Below are 14026 nucleotides of genomic sequence, written 5' to 3'. Positions count from 1 at the left end.
CGACGCCAACACCGCAGCCCGAACCCGGCAAAGATGGATCTCCGACAGCGCCAACACCATTGCCCCCCTCAAGAAAAACAACACCCACGCCAAGAAAGCTAGATGGTTCACGACCGAACTTAGAGAGTCTAGACGCACTTGCTGCCGCCTCGAAAAGCCCTGGAGGAACACCAAATCCACAGAAGCCCACAACAACTTCAGAGCCGCCTCGCACGCCCACCACCAACTCATCAGAAAAAAAGCGATTGAAGACAGAATCTCCACTCATGCACACAACAGCAAAGAACTCTTCAACATCATCAAAGAGTTCGCCCAACCAACCAGCGAGTCCACCGACATCCCTCCCTCGCAAGATCTCTGCGACAAACTCCGCACCTTCTTCCACCACAAAATCAAGAGCATCTACAACAACTTCGACGATGACAACCAACACGCTGAACCCTCACCAACCACCCCCGACACCCTGAAGCCAGCGATGGACAGCTGGCCCTCACCACCAAAGACACACTGAAGACGATGAAGTCAATCCACTCCGGGGCCCCAACGGACCCCTGCCCCCACCACATTTTCAACAGAGCCGCCGACACCATCGCACCCATGCTCTGCCACACCATCAACCGCTTCCTAGCAACCGCCTCGTTCCCTGACGACTGGAAACACGCTGAGATCAACCCCCTCCTGAAGAAACCCTCGGCGGACCCCACTGACCTCAAAAACTACAGACCCATCTTCCTGCTCCCGTTCCCAGCAAAAGTCATCGAGATAGCCATCAGCAGCCAACTCGCCACCTTCATCGAAGAGCACAACATCCTCGACTCCTCCCAATCCGGCTTCAGAAAAAAACACAGTACGGAAACCGCCCTCCTTGCCGCAACAGACGAAATCCGTACCTTACTAGACAAAGTAGAAACGGCAGCCCTCATCCTCCTCGACCTCTCAGCGGCATTCGACACAGTCTCTCACCGCACCCTAATACGCAGACTCCACCACGCAGGGATCCAAGACAAGGCCCTCTACTAGATCCGCTCCTTCCTCTCTGGCAGAACGCAGCAGGTCAGACTCCCCCTTTTCTCTCAGACCCTATACCTACCACCTGCGGAGTCCCCCAGGGGTCCTCCCTCAGCCCTACGCTCTTCAACGTCTACATGGCTCCGCTCGCCCCCATCGTCGGAACCTAGGGACTCAACATTGTGTCATACGCAGACGACACCCAACTCATCCTCTTCCTATCCATCTAACCCAACACCGCCAGGCACAACTTTCGAGAAGGCATGGAAGCTGTCGCCAAATGGATGAAAAACAGCTGCCTACAACTAAACGGAAGTACTCATCATGGGCCCAAACCCAGACGCCTGGAACGACACCTGGTGGCCACCCGCTCTCGGAAGCCCACCCGCCCCCACGGACCACGTGCGCAACCTGGGAATCATCCTGGACTCCGAGCTCAAAATGGACCTCCAGATCAACTCGTCATCCTGCTTCCACACCCTCCGCCTCCTATGTAAGACCTTCAAATGGATCCCCCTAGAACACAGAAAGACCGTCACTCACCCCCTGGTCACCAGTAGGCTCAACTACGGCGGAATAAACAAAAACCCCACCTGCAAGCTACAGAACATCCAAAACGCCGCCGAAAGACTGGTCCTCAACCTGCCAAGCCCCACTGCCACATCTCTCAGCACCTGCGCACACTCCACTGGATCCCTATCGAAGCTAGAGTCCCCTTCAAGATGCTAACCCACACTCACAAAGCCCTCCACGACACCGGACCAGCATACCTGAACAGCCAACTCATTTGCCACGCATCCCAAAGGACCCTGCGATGAGCCCAGCTCTCCTACGTCGTGGTCCCCCACACCAAAAAGACCCGAACCTGCTAACCCCACACCCTCAGTGCCTTGAGACCCTTACCGGTGAGTAGTCCCGCTTAACAAACACCTGATTTGATTTGATTTGATTTCCCTGCCTGCTTGACAGTGGGTAGCCTGGAAGCCTGCTCTCTCTTCCAAAATTGAAACCAGATTGTTTTTCAACACGGGGAGCTGCATGTCAGCAGCTCCCCATGTGGAAAAGCAATGCCGGCTGCTGAAAGAGGCAGGGAACCGGCAGAGACCGTGGGGGCATTGGGGCTCCCCCCGCTGTTCGCAGCGAAGTGGCCAGGCCCCGGGGGATGGGTTCCCGGGCCAGAAGTAGCCCTGGAGGGGGGCCACGCGGCCCCCTCCCCATAATACATTTTTTATTTTTTAGAAAAGAAAGCAAGCAAAGGCCGGCCCAGGGGATGGGGTCCCCAGGGCCATGAATGGCCAGAGGAGGGGGGCCACGTAGCCCCCCTCCAAAAATAAAAATAAAAAAATAGGGGTCAGGCCGTGGGGGATAGGGTCCCCAGGGCCCATAAAAAGAAAAGGAAGGGGGCCACACAGCCCCCTTCTTAAAAAGAAAAAGAAAAAAAAGAAGCAATTGTGCCTGAGGCCCCGCCCCCTCCCAGCAACACTCTGCAAACGCACCCTGTGGCTCGTTTTAAGTTGGGGAATTAATTCCCCTTCAATACTGGGGGTCCCTTGGGGCCAACTAGCCCACCAGGTACCTCCAGTAAGCGCCACAGGGCTGCGTTGCAGTCATAGGTGTCCAGGCCACGCCCTTTTTTACACCTCTCTACAATGCAGTTTTGTGGTGCTTACTGGAGGTACCTGGTAGGCTAGTTGGACCCCAGGGACCCTCAGGATTCAAGGGGACTTCATCCCCCAACTTAAAACGCGCCATGGGGCGCGTTTGCATAGTGGTGAAGGGAGGGGGCGGGGCCTGAGGTGACCTGTTTGCAAACGCGCCCTGTGCCGCTTTCTAAGTTGGGGAATGAATTCCTCTTCAATCCTGAGCCTGGGGTCCAACTAGCCCACCACGTACCTCCAGTAAGCACCACAGAGCTGCTTTGCAGAGTGGTGTAAAAAGGGTCGTGGCCTGGCCCACCTCTCTGTAACGCAGCACAGTGGTGCTTACTGGAGGTACCTGGTGGGCTAGTTGGCCCCCAGGGACCCTCAGGATTGAAGAGGAATTAATTCCCCAACTTAAAACGCGCCACAGGGCGTGTTTGCACATGTCACCTCATGCCCCGCCACCTCCCTTCACCACTGTGCAAACGCGCACCCTAGCGCGTTGTAAGTTGGGGAATTAATTCCCCTTGAATACTGAGGGTCCCTGGGGGCCAACTAGCCCACCAGGTACCTCCAGTATGCGCCAGGGAGCTGCGTTGCAGAGAGGTGTTCAGAGGCCACGCCCCTATTTACACCTCTCTGCAACGTAGCTCTGTGGCACTTACTGGAGGTACCCGGTAGGCTACTTGGCCCCGAGGGGCCCTCAGGATTGAAGGGGACTTAATCCCTCAACTTAATATGCGCCACAGGACGCGTTTGCACAGTGGTGAAGGGAGGGGGTGGGGCCTGAGGTGCCATGTGTGCAAACAAGCCCTGTGGTGCGTTTAAAGTTGGGGAATTAATTCCCTTTCAATCCTGAGGTTCCCCGGGGGCCAACAACCCCACCAGGTACCTCCAGTAAGCAACAGTGCACTGCGTTGCCGAGAGGTAATTCAGGCCACGCCCCTTTTTGCACCACTCTGCAACGTAGCTCTGTGGCACTTACTGGAGGTACCTGGTTGGCTAGTTGGACACTAAGGGCCGTCAGGATTCAAGGGAACTTAATCTTCCAATTTAAAACGGCCACAGGGCCTGTTTGCACACGTCACCTCAGGCCCCCCCCTCCCTTTACCACTGTGCGAACACTCCACTAAGAGGTAGTTTTAAATCCCCTGCCCTATTATGTACTAGGGCCTTACAGAGGAGGTCATGCTAATCATAGGGGTACCCCAAGGCATAGTGTTCCCTAGTGTTCCCTAGTGTATGTAGGTGTTTTCACTGTATTCTAAGTGTCTTTTAGCATAGCACTGGCTCTAGGCCTGGTTAGTCAGAGTCAGTTACCACCAGTACCTGACTGAAAAAGTTGTGGGCACAGGATGATTTTGCAACAATGCCTCTTTCTGCTCCTCTGTTGGTTCTTTCTGCACATGTCTTGCTTCTTCCTGTACTTTTCTTCGTCTTTGTGGACTTCTGTTGCTTCTTTCTGTATTTCTGTTGCTTCTTTCTGTGTGTTTTATCTTCTTCCTTCACATGTCCTACCTCTGTAGGCATAGTTAGAAACAAGCATTTGAAAAACCTTTGAAATTCACTGAAAAAAGCATAGGTTTCAGGTACGTTATAGTTAGAAATTAGCATTTAAAGAACCTTAGAAATTCACTGAAAAAAACATAGGTTTCAGGGCGTTATAGTTGGTTGGGCATTTCACTCGTACAAAACCCTAGAAATTCCCCCGTTATTGTTAGTTCAGCTAACTATAACTCACGCCCCCGCAATGCACTGCTGATGACGTCACATATTACATCACTCATGACATGGTCCGTGACATCACTGATGATATCTCAAATGACATCACTGATGACCTCATCCTTGTGATGCAGTTGCAGACCTCCTCTCACCCTAATATAACCTTTGATACACACACTCTAAAATACAAAATACCATTTTCAAATCAATGGACACACCAATACCAGTTACAACATACCCAGTCACTAATTCCAAGATCTACACACACATCCACTCATTCACCAAAAGCCCTATACAGTCACTCAGACATGCACTCACTCATCATACACCTATACATACACTTACACACCGCCACTCATACATAGTTACTCACACACATAGTCACACATGCAAAGAAATTATCAAACATCCATTTACTTGCGTATACAGTTATACACACACCACTGCACTTACTTCTACAGAAACTAGCACATACTTACTCTCTTAAACAATCACTTATAGAAACGCATACTCATTTATATAGGTACTTTTCCAATCTCTCGCTCTCACATATACAAAGTTACATACACCAATACTCACATATACTAGTTTGAAACATATGTAGTTACTCATAAAGACACTATTGAGATGGTCATTCACTCACCAACACACCCATACACACTCATCCACCCATACAGTCCTGCACACATGCTGTCTTCAACACATACAAACAGGGACTCACTCATTCATGCATCTATGCACAAAGTAAGACCCCCCAGCGAACCACTCAGACACTCATACTGAAACTCAAAAAACCAACTAATAACGAAAATATAGACACTCATGTAGCTACTCACCAACAGATGCTGCCACTTGTACACAAAATGAGACTGATCCAGATATTTACACATTTAAAGATTACTCACTAGCCCATGTATTCACTAAAATACACTTAATCAGTCAGTTATGCAATCAGTTTCACACAAACAAAATCATCCATTTAGACACTTGTATACCCACTTATTCTTCCATCGACCTCAGCATATACATATATAAAACATATTTAAATTTCACAAAAACACATTCACTGGATGATGTCATCAGTGATGTAATTTGAGATGTCATCAGTGATGTCATGATTGGTGTCACTGACCATGTCATGAGTGATGTAATATGTGACATCATCAGCAGTGCATTGCGGGGGGGGGCTGGGGTGGGGGGGGGCTGGGGGGGGAGTTACAGTTAGCTGAACTAACTATAATGGGTGAATTTCTATGGTTTTGTACAAGTGAAATGTCCAACTATCTATAACGCCCCTGAAGCCGAGAGGTACACAACAGTTCGCTGCCCTACAGGCTTCTCACTCAGCATGCCTTTCTACATCACATTGTTTCAGGATGCCCAACGCGTTTCAGGGAACCACCCCCTTCCTCATGGGCTGCAGGAAAAAACACTGGTAATTGCACCAATTTCTTTACTGGCCTTTTATTTGATCAAGTCCCCCAGAAGGCGTGTGCTCAGTGCAACGTCAATCACAGGTTTGCTGGGACTTGTGGTCCTTTCATTTGGTGCACATTTTAATATCCTCTTTTAGTAAGGTCGAGAGTTTTCACATATATTTTGCTTAATCTTCAAATACCTTCAGTAGGCTGTGTTTGCAGTTAGGCACGCTGTTATTCACAATGAGTCCTGTGCTTGAAATCATCCCAAATTGTTTGGAAACCAGCCTCGTGATGCTGAAAGCCTTCCTTTTCACAGCACACAATGGTGCTTTCTCCACGCCCAGGCCGCCGTGTAGCGATATAAATAAACAAAGTGCCTTTAGCTTTCGAGAGGCACACGACAGTTCTCTGCCCTCCGGGCTTCTCACTCAGCATGCCTTTCCACATCACATAGTTTCAGGATGCCCAACGCTTTTCAGGGAACCACCCCTTCCTCATGGGCTGCAGAAAAAAACACTCGTAATTGCACCAATTTCTTTACTGGCCTTTTATTTGATCAAGTCCCCAGAAGGCGTGTGCTCAGTGCAATGTCAATCACAGGTTTGCTGGGACTTGTGGGCATCCTGAAACAATGTGATGTGGAAAGGCATGCTGAGTGAGAAGCCCGGAGGGCAGTGAACTGTTGTGTGCCTCTCGAATGCTAAAGGCACTTTGTATAGATATATATAGTCATGTGATCAAGCCTCCCTGGAGGCGAAACGCATCATGGCGGCAGCGCTGGCTTTTATGAAATAAATCACCGTTCACCAGCACTTTTGGGTCGGCTCTTTGTTACTAAATATCCGGGCATCCTGTGTTCCGAGTGACAAGTTTCGCCATATATATATATATATATATATATATATATATATATATATGCATACAAAGTGATCCCTCAGCCCTCTGGACGCGCTCAGCAGTGTGTGCTCTGCCTAGGGGTCGGATCCTGACCCAAGCAATTTTAGAAAACAAAGGAGGCGGCACAATCAGGATATCTTTTTTCAAGCCTTATTTATTTCAAGACTTTCACCCCACCAACGCGTTTCAGCCTTACACGGCCTTACTTAAGGCTTGAAAAAAGATATCCTGATTGTGCCGCCTCCTTTGTTTTCTAATATATATATATATATATATATATATATATATATATATATATATATATATATATATATATATATATATATATATATATTGCTAGTGCTGATGACTTTGTGACTAGCCTCAATACCAACCAGGAGAATCTAAGATTCACTAAATCTATCAGTGACTGTGAGGCTGAGTTTTTGGATGTTAAAATCTTTGTACATAACGGACACCTAGCAACTAAACTGCATAGAAAAAGCACTGCTGGCAACAGTATTCTTCATGCCAGCAGTGCCCACCCTAGACATGTAGTGGAAAATATCCCCCTAGGCGAGTTACTCAGGATCAAAAGAATATGTAGCACAGAATTTGATCTTGAGGTCTGCACTAAAGAAGCCTTGGAGAGATTCAGACAAAGGGGCTACCGTGAATCTACTCTTAAAGTGGCTTTGCAGAAAGCTAACTATAGAACTCGCGAATCTTTGCTAGACCAAACGCACAACACTAGATCTGGAAGTGTCCCTGATGATAGTACTGAAGCACCAAGACTCATAACTGCCAATAGCAGGCAGGCAAGACTAATAAAATCTATTATGTCACAAAGGTGGCCGGTCTTGCTAACAGATCAGGTGTTAAAACCTAGACTGCCTGATGGTCCAACTGTGACCTTTCGGAAGGGCCCTTCCTTAAGATCACATATCTGTCATGATTTTCCTGAACTTAGGAAGAAACAAGAGTGGATGAAATCTCGTTTTGGTTTCAAACGTTGCACTTCCTGCAGGGCGTGCAAATTTGGCAAATCCACTACTCAGTATTACACACCGTTTAGTGCTGACCCAATTAACATCAGGGGCCAGTTCACTTGTAAAACTGAGTTTGCCATATACGTCCTAACATGCACATGTGGACTTAGATATGTCGGCAGTACGCGACAGCCTGTGCATGTCAGGATCCTACAACATCTCCGTGCCATCGTAAACAACGACCCATCATATCCGGTGGCTAGGCATTTTAAAAGCAATCATAAAAATGATTTACAATGCCTATCATACTTTGTCATCGCCTCTGTAGACAAACCTGCGAGGAGTGGGGACAGAGACAGGATGCTTAGGAGACTTGAGTCCCAGTTCATTTTGGAATTAGACAGCAGATTTCCAAATGGGCTCAACAATACAGAAGATTTGCACGTTTTCCTGTAAACCTTTGTTGCGTATTTTTCTGCTTAATGCATAATAACATCTGTCAGTAATATCATTGTTTTTGGTATATCTTTTTACACAGAATTTCATATACACACTTTTTTACTTTCTCATTTTCCCTATCACACATTGCTTCATGGTTGTTACCATATAAGCTTTTTTCCACCTGTTATTTTTTGGGGTACACTTTTTTACTTTATTAGGACATAGCCACACGGGACTATTTGTCAATTTCTGTTTTCCTTACTTATAACCACGTCAGAATTTATCTACAGTGGTTTTTCTACTACTGATCCATCTTTTTCGGTTTAATTACATTGTTGGCCTCTTTTGCATTTCGAGCATTTTGGTTTTTGATTGCCTTGTTACACAAAAAGAGACATAGAACCCATTCATATTGGATTTTATCCAATTGTTTACATTTATGCAATTTTTGCACAGAATGGCACTTTGACACTTTATAATGTTGATATAGACAATATAAATTGCACATTGCATTTGCACTTTATGAGGATATTTACTTGCAAATTTGCACATGATTGCGTAGTTTGCACAATGTATGGGTTTCATTTAAAAAGACTACTTAGTTTCTTTTTGAATGTATGATAACAAGGTTCTCTTTGCTTGAGTCTGCTTGCATTATAAGCAATCATTTTATTTGCGTCTGATTGTATTTGGTTTGTTGCATTCATTGGCCATTGAATACATTGTTATAAATAACGGATTTTAACAAACTCTTTTTTACATATTGTGGATTTTAACCATCTAATGTGTAGTAGAGATTAACTGTTAACATTTATGTTTGGAAAACAGACTTTGTAGTGCTCACAATGGAGTTTGTCCTTCCTTTCCATGATCACATGGTGTAGTGTTTGAAAAAATAAAAAAATGCTAATGAAAAAAATGCTAATTGAAACACCAAAAAAAAAAAAAACTGTGAAGCACTGGGTATTTAAATGTGAATGCCGCACTAACTGACTGTCTGTGAGCAAGGGCGGATGCCCGAAACGCGTCAGATTTTGTTGGACTAAACTTTAATAAACCCTGTGCCTTTATTTACGTTTGGATTCGTGTGGTCTTTCTGGGTCGATGGAATGCGGAGCCCTGAAATACTGCTGTTGCTGTATATATATATATATATATATATATATATATATATATATATATATATATATATATATATATATATATACATACACACACACACACACACACACACACACACACACACACACACACACACACACACACACACACACACACACACACACACACACACACACATATATATGTAAAGGCAGGTCTAGGTAAAGGCATGTGTGGTAATAACGCATTCATTGTTAAGCTTTCGTTGTAATGGCAAGCATGGTTCAGACCGTTTTGTAATTGCTGTTTCCCTTTTATATTAACTGTAACATATTTAAGTAGTGTTTTATTGTGGACATTTTAGCAGTCTGATTCATATATTGTAGGTGGGGACCATGAACCTCGACAGATTTTTAGCTCTGATCACGTGAGAGACCCTTTGCTTAATCCCAATGTTGTGAAAAATAAGGACAGACAACAAGCAATCCTGAAAGGGTTGTCAGAGCTGAGACAGGTATGGTGATATTCTTTTTACATGTTTAAATGTTTTTCGTCTTTTGCTGCCTGGGCTGCTGGTAACGAAAATAGCAATGCTAGTAGCCCACCACCCCTAGCTCTTCCTCCACAGTCCTGAGAAATCCCTGATTTGCAAGATGGCGCAACAGGACAAAGCATGTACAGCAAGTTTGTTGAGGTCTGAATATGTGCATTTCTGATGTTTCCACTGGCTTCCACTCCTTATTTATTTTGTTATGCTTAACGTGATCACATGTCATGTAACAGCTTGTTGTTCTTCCTCGAGCATTTTTCTTCAGCCCTGCTTTGGAACAGGTGCCATGGCAACCACCTTTAAGTTTTGGCATCTGTGCCAACATAGCCATCTCTGTTGCTTAAGCATACATGTTGTGCTTGCAATACCAGAATACCAAGCACATCTGGCCAACACCATCTTTTATTGGGTGCTTTTGAATCTATTTCAATTAGGTCATTCCATGTTTGGAATTAGTGGTTCCTGTAACATCTTGAAGTTTGTAGCTAGTAAGCAGATGGAGCCACAGTGGCCTCTGATATGTCACTGATCCCTGTACTAATGTGCCACCACTGCATAGATATGCCAGTCTTAGTGCTGAAGTGTCATTTAGCTTCATTATACTGGAACAGATTGTTTTAAGTTTGCTTTAGGGACTAATGTGCTTGTGATCTCCACACATGTATTGAAGTATGCTCGTGGTTTAGCCTGGCCTGGTCCTCCTTCCACACTGATGAATGCAGAAACCTTTCATTCTGGGGCTTCCTTTTACTCATGTAATTCAAAATTAATTCATATGATATGTACATGTTTATACATAACCTGTTACATCTGGGCAACATTTGTTCGACTGTGGAAGATGCAATTATCTGCTAATCACGGCCGTGGTCCTGCTAGTTAGAAGGTTCCTAAGCTGATTAAAAAATAAATCCATTAAGAAGCTTGCGGACATCTTTTCATTGTAGACAAGAATGTCTGAAACCCCATACCACATGCTCACATGCAAGACTGTTATACGGGTGTCTAATTTCATCATATAAAGAGTAATATTGCTGTGAGTACTAGTAGTGAGGGCAATATTGGTCTGGTTGGTTCAGTGTAACTGCACCATGTGTGTTCTGATTCTATGACCGGTGCTTACATTTTAATACACTGGAAAAAAAGCAAATAAGCCGTCCGATTACCTGCTTGACATCAGTTTGTACTATACTCGAGAGGGAGACTACATGTGATAAGCAGTAAATAGGAGCGATTGTTGGTACAAGCAAGTAGTAGCTAGCCTTGCAGCAGGGAGTTGCCAATATCAAGCTGCTGTTGTGCTGCGTGGGCTGGTATGAGAAAGGAAAGCTGTGTGACAGTGTGCAGCAGTGCTGTGACAAGTATCTACACAGCTAAAGATTGTATGCGTAGAGCAGCATAAATGGAATGAGGGAGTGTAAGGTAATGGGGTGTATTATATGATGTTGCTGTGCGTCCTTACTGTGTAATACACTTACCAATCCCCAGCAATCTTGCAAAATATATTATTTGACCCTTTCAATGGATAGGTTCGGTCCGATCTCCTTGGAAGGATCACTGTTAGCAATCTGTTGCCTTAAGTCTGTCTCTCCCTCATATCCATGCCCCACCAGGCCTTTTGGCTTTAGGGGCATGTGTCATTAATCCACTGGCGAGCAATCTCCTGAATGCCTTGCTGCCATCTGCTATAGTACCCCATACCTGGAAGCATGCTGAAATCTTGCCTCTGCTGATGAAACCACATGCAGGCTATGTTGATCCATCCAAATACAGGCATATTTCTCTGCTTTCTGCCCTCTTGAAAGTTCCGGAGAAGCACTTCAACCATCAGCGGACCCATTACTTGGAAAGTGATAATCTGTTGTATCCAAGCCAATCTGGTTTCCGCCCAAGTTGCAGTACGGAGACGGCGCTAGTGGAGGTGGTTGATTACATCAGGTGTATCTTAGATGTTGGGGGCAGGGTTGTGCTTATTATGCTTTATCTGTCAGCAGCTTTTAACACTGTACCCCACTCCAATCTCCTGGCCCGTCTCCATTCCATTGGAATCGGGGCATGCATAGGATTGGATGGCTTTGTTCCCCGAGGGAAGCGGTCAAGATGTCTAGTGTCCACCGTTTTCGTCTGGGTCCTGTAATCTCCAAGTGGAAGTGCTAAAGGGTTCAGCTGTGAGCCCTACACTATTTAATATATATCTCACTTCTCTTGCATTCTTGGCAGAGACTTTGGGAGCAAAAATAATCTCTTATGCGGATGACACATAGTTACTCTTTTCCTGGGGTAGGGATGAAGTGATCCCTGGAGAAATAAATCAGAACCTGTTTGTCAGCAGTGTTTCAATGGCTGACTAATCACCAGCTTAAATGTAATGCTGGAAAGAAGGAGCTACTTTTTTGGGGGGTGTAAGAACTGATGAGCCCTGCCAGTCATTTTGGCCAGTGGGTGCTCCTCCTCCACTAAGCCACACTAGGCGAGAGCAGATAGTGGCAGGTTCATTTTAGACCGGTTTGTGGTGGTAATGTATCAGCTCTCTAAAGCACCTCTAACATACAACATTCTAAGCTGGGTTACAGTACTGCTTCAGACAAGTCTTTATTAGCCGCAGGCCGGGGACACACACGTGAGTGTAACCATGCGCTTTATAAACTTGCTTATTATTATTATTATTATTAGCTCTGTCAGAAATCTAGGCATTAACTTTGATAGTGAGCTCTCTTTTTTTGTCTCCGATTAATGCAGTAGGTCCCTCCATTTTCTGTCTTTTTCTGCTCAGAAACTGGAAGTACAGGCCTCAACATCTAGGCTTGACTATGGCAATGCACTGTATTTGGGCCTGCCTGATTACTTGATTAGTACGTTACAGGTGGTCAAAAATGCAGCAGCCTGTGTTCTTCTCGCCCTGCCACTCCGAACTCGTGTGTTCCCCCTACCTTAGGGAGCGGCACTGGCTTCCCATTAGCAAGAGGATCCTTTTTAACATCTTGCTTTTGGTTCACAGGGCTCTTCATCAGTCTGGCACTGGGTACCTTAGAGCAAAGATTTGCTTTTATGCTCCTTCCAGACATTTGCATTCAGCCAACCTCTTCCTGACCAAAATCCCAAGGATTTGGCAGTCCAGAACGGGGGCAGGTCCTTCATTATGTAACAAACTCCCTTTGGAGCTGTGGTGCAGTTCAGCTACCCCCCGTTTCAGAAGAAACTGAAAATATGGCTTTTTAAGCAGGATGTGTTATTTTCTCTCAGTCACTTATAACTGGAGCTGAAGAGCACCAGGACACTCCTAGGAGTAACAAAGCACTTTAGAAATGCCCTTTACATTACATTACCCTTCGGTTTCATTTATCAAATCTTCAGCTTAACCCTGGGTAGCTGTGGCTCTGAGACTCAAATCTTACACAAAGAAACAAGTGAAACGCATTTAAAAAGCACCAAAACAATTGTAGAATAAATCTACAAGGCGCTAAAGAAATCCAACTCCAATTTATAGAAATGGACTGTATTTTTATGTATTGTTATTGCCAAATTCAACAAATTGGACACTTAGGAACTTTTTCAATAAAAAGTTTGGACTAGGTATGATGTGGTCACTTGGAGTCACTTTAAGTGCCCAACTCCAACGGGGAACAACATTATACTGGGACTACTTTTCGCCCCAAAACCGATGGCACAGCTTGCTTTGACGATGCCTTTACAGCGTTAGTTTATCCAATTACTTTCTTTTTCTATCCGTTTTAACTCCTTTATGTTGCTTAAATCATACACTGTCACTCTTAAGGGTATTCCACTCCGCCAGCAAGGAAAAGCTATTTCCTAGGTTTCTGATGTTCAAGCTGGGCCCTCCGAACCTCTTAGCAAGAACACGACAAATGCCAATTTCATCAAAGCAGTTTATTTATGCCCAATGCATTTCGGACCCATAATGGCCCTTCGTCAGGGATAACTGAAATTAACAAATATATATGTATTAAAATTCAATCATTAAGTAAACAGTCATATTTTTACATGCCATAACATTGCATTTATGTCTAATCCAGTGATCGAATCTGTACACTGCCGGATCAATAACTTTGTGATAAAAAAGGGTATATTGGGTTTTCTACCAGCACGTTATACACTCTGAATACTGCACTCCATTATTCATTCAGCAGTGCTCTCCTTTACTACCCACAGGTTCAATCCCTCCTTCTTCCCATTCACGTGTGCACAACTTTCTCTGCTAACAGTTCTTTCTCTGCGCCGCGCTTATGAACTTTCCTTTCTTTGACAAGCTTTTGCATGCAG

At 45.1% G+C, this 14026-nt stretch overlaps 1 protein-coding gene across 1 annotated transcript in view; it reads left to right on the top strand.

Annotated features, from left to right (window-relative positions):
• Positions 1-14026, top strand: part of CCDC66 (coiled-coil domain containing 66) — a 262436-nt gene that overhangs the window by 236771 nt on the left and 11639 nt on the right. Inside the window, exon 18 of the mRNA XM_086939128.1 lies at positions 9585-9712. Coding sequence (XP_086795254.1) covers positions 9585-9712 — 128 coding nt within the window. The remainder of the gene's footprint in view (positions 1-9584; positions 9713-14026) is intronic.

Source organism: Lissotriton vulgaris, chromosome 9 (assembly GCF_964263255.1).
Source record: "Lissotriton vulgaris chromosome 9, aLisVul1.2, whole genome shotgun sequence".
Taxonomy (NCBI): domain Eukaryota; kingdom Metazoa; phylum Chordata; class Amphibia; order Caudata; family Salamandridae; genus Lissotriton; species Lissotriton vulgaris.
This window is presented reverse-complemented; position numbering and strand designations above follow the sequence as displayed.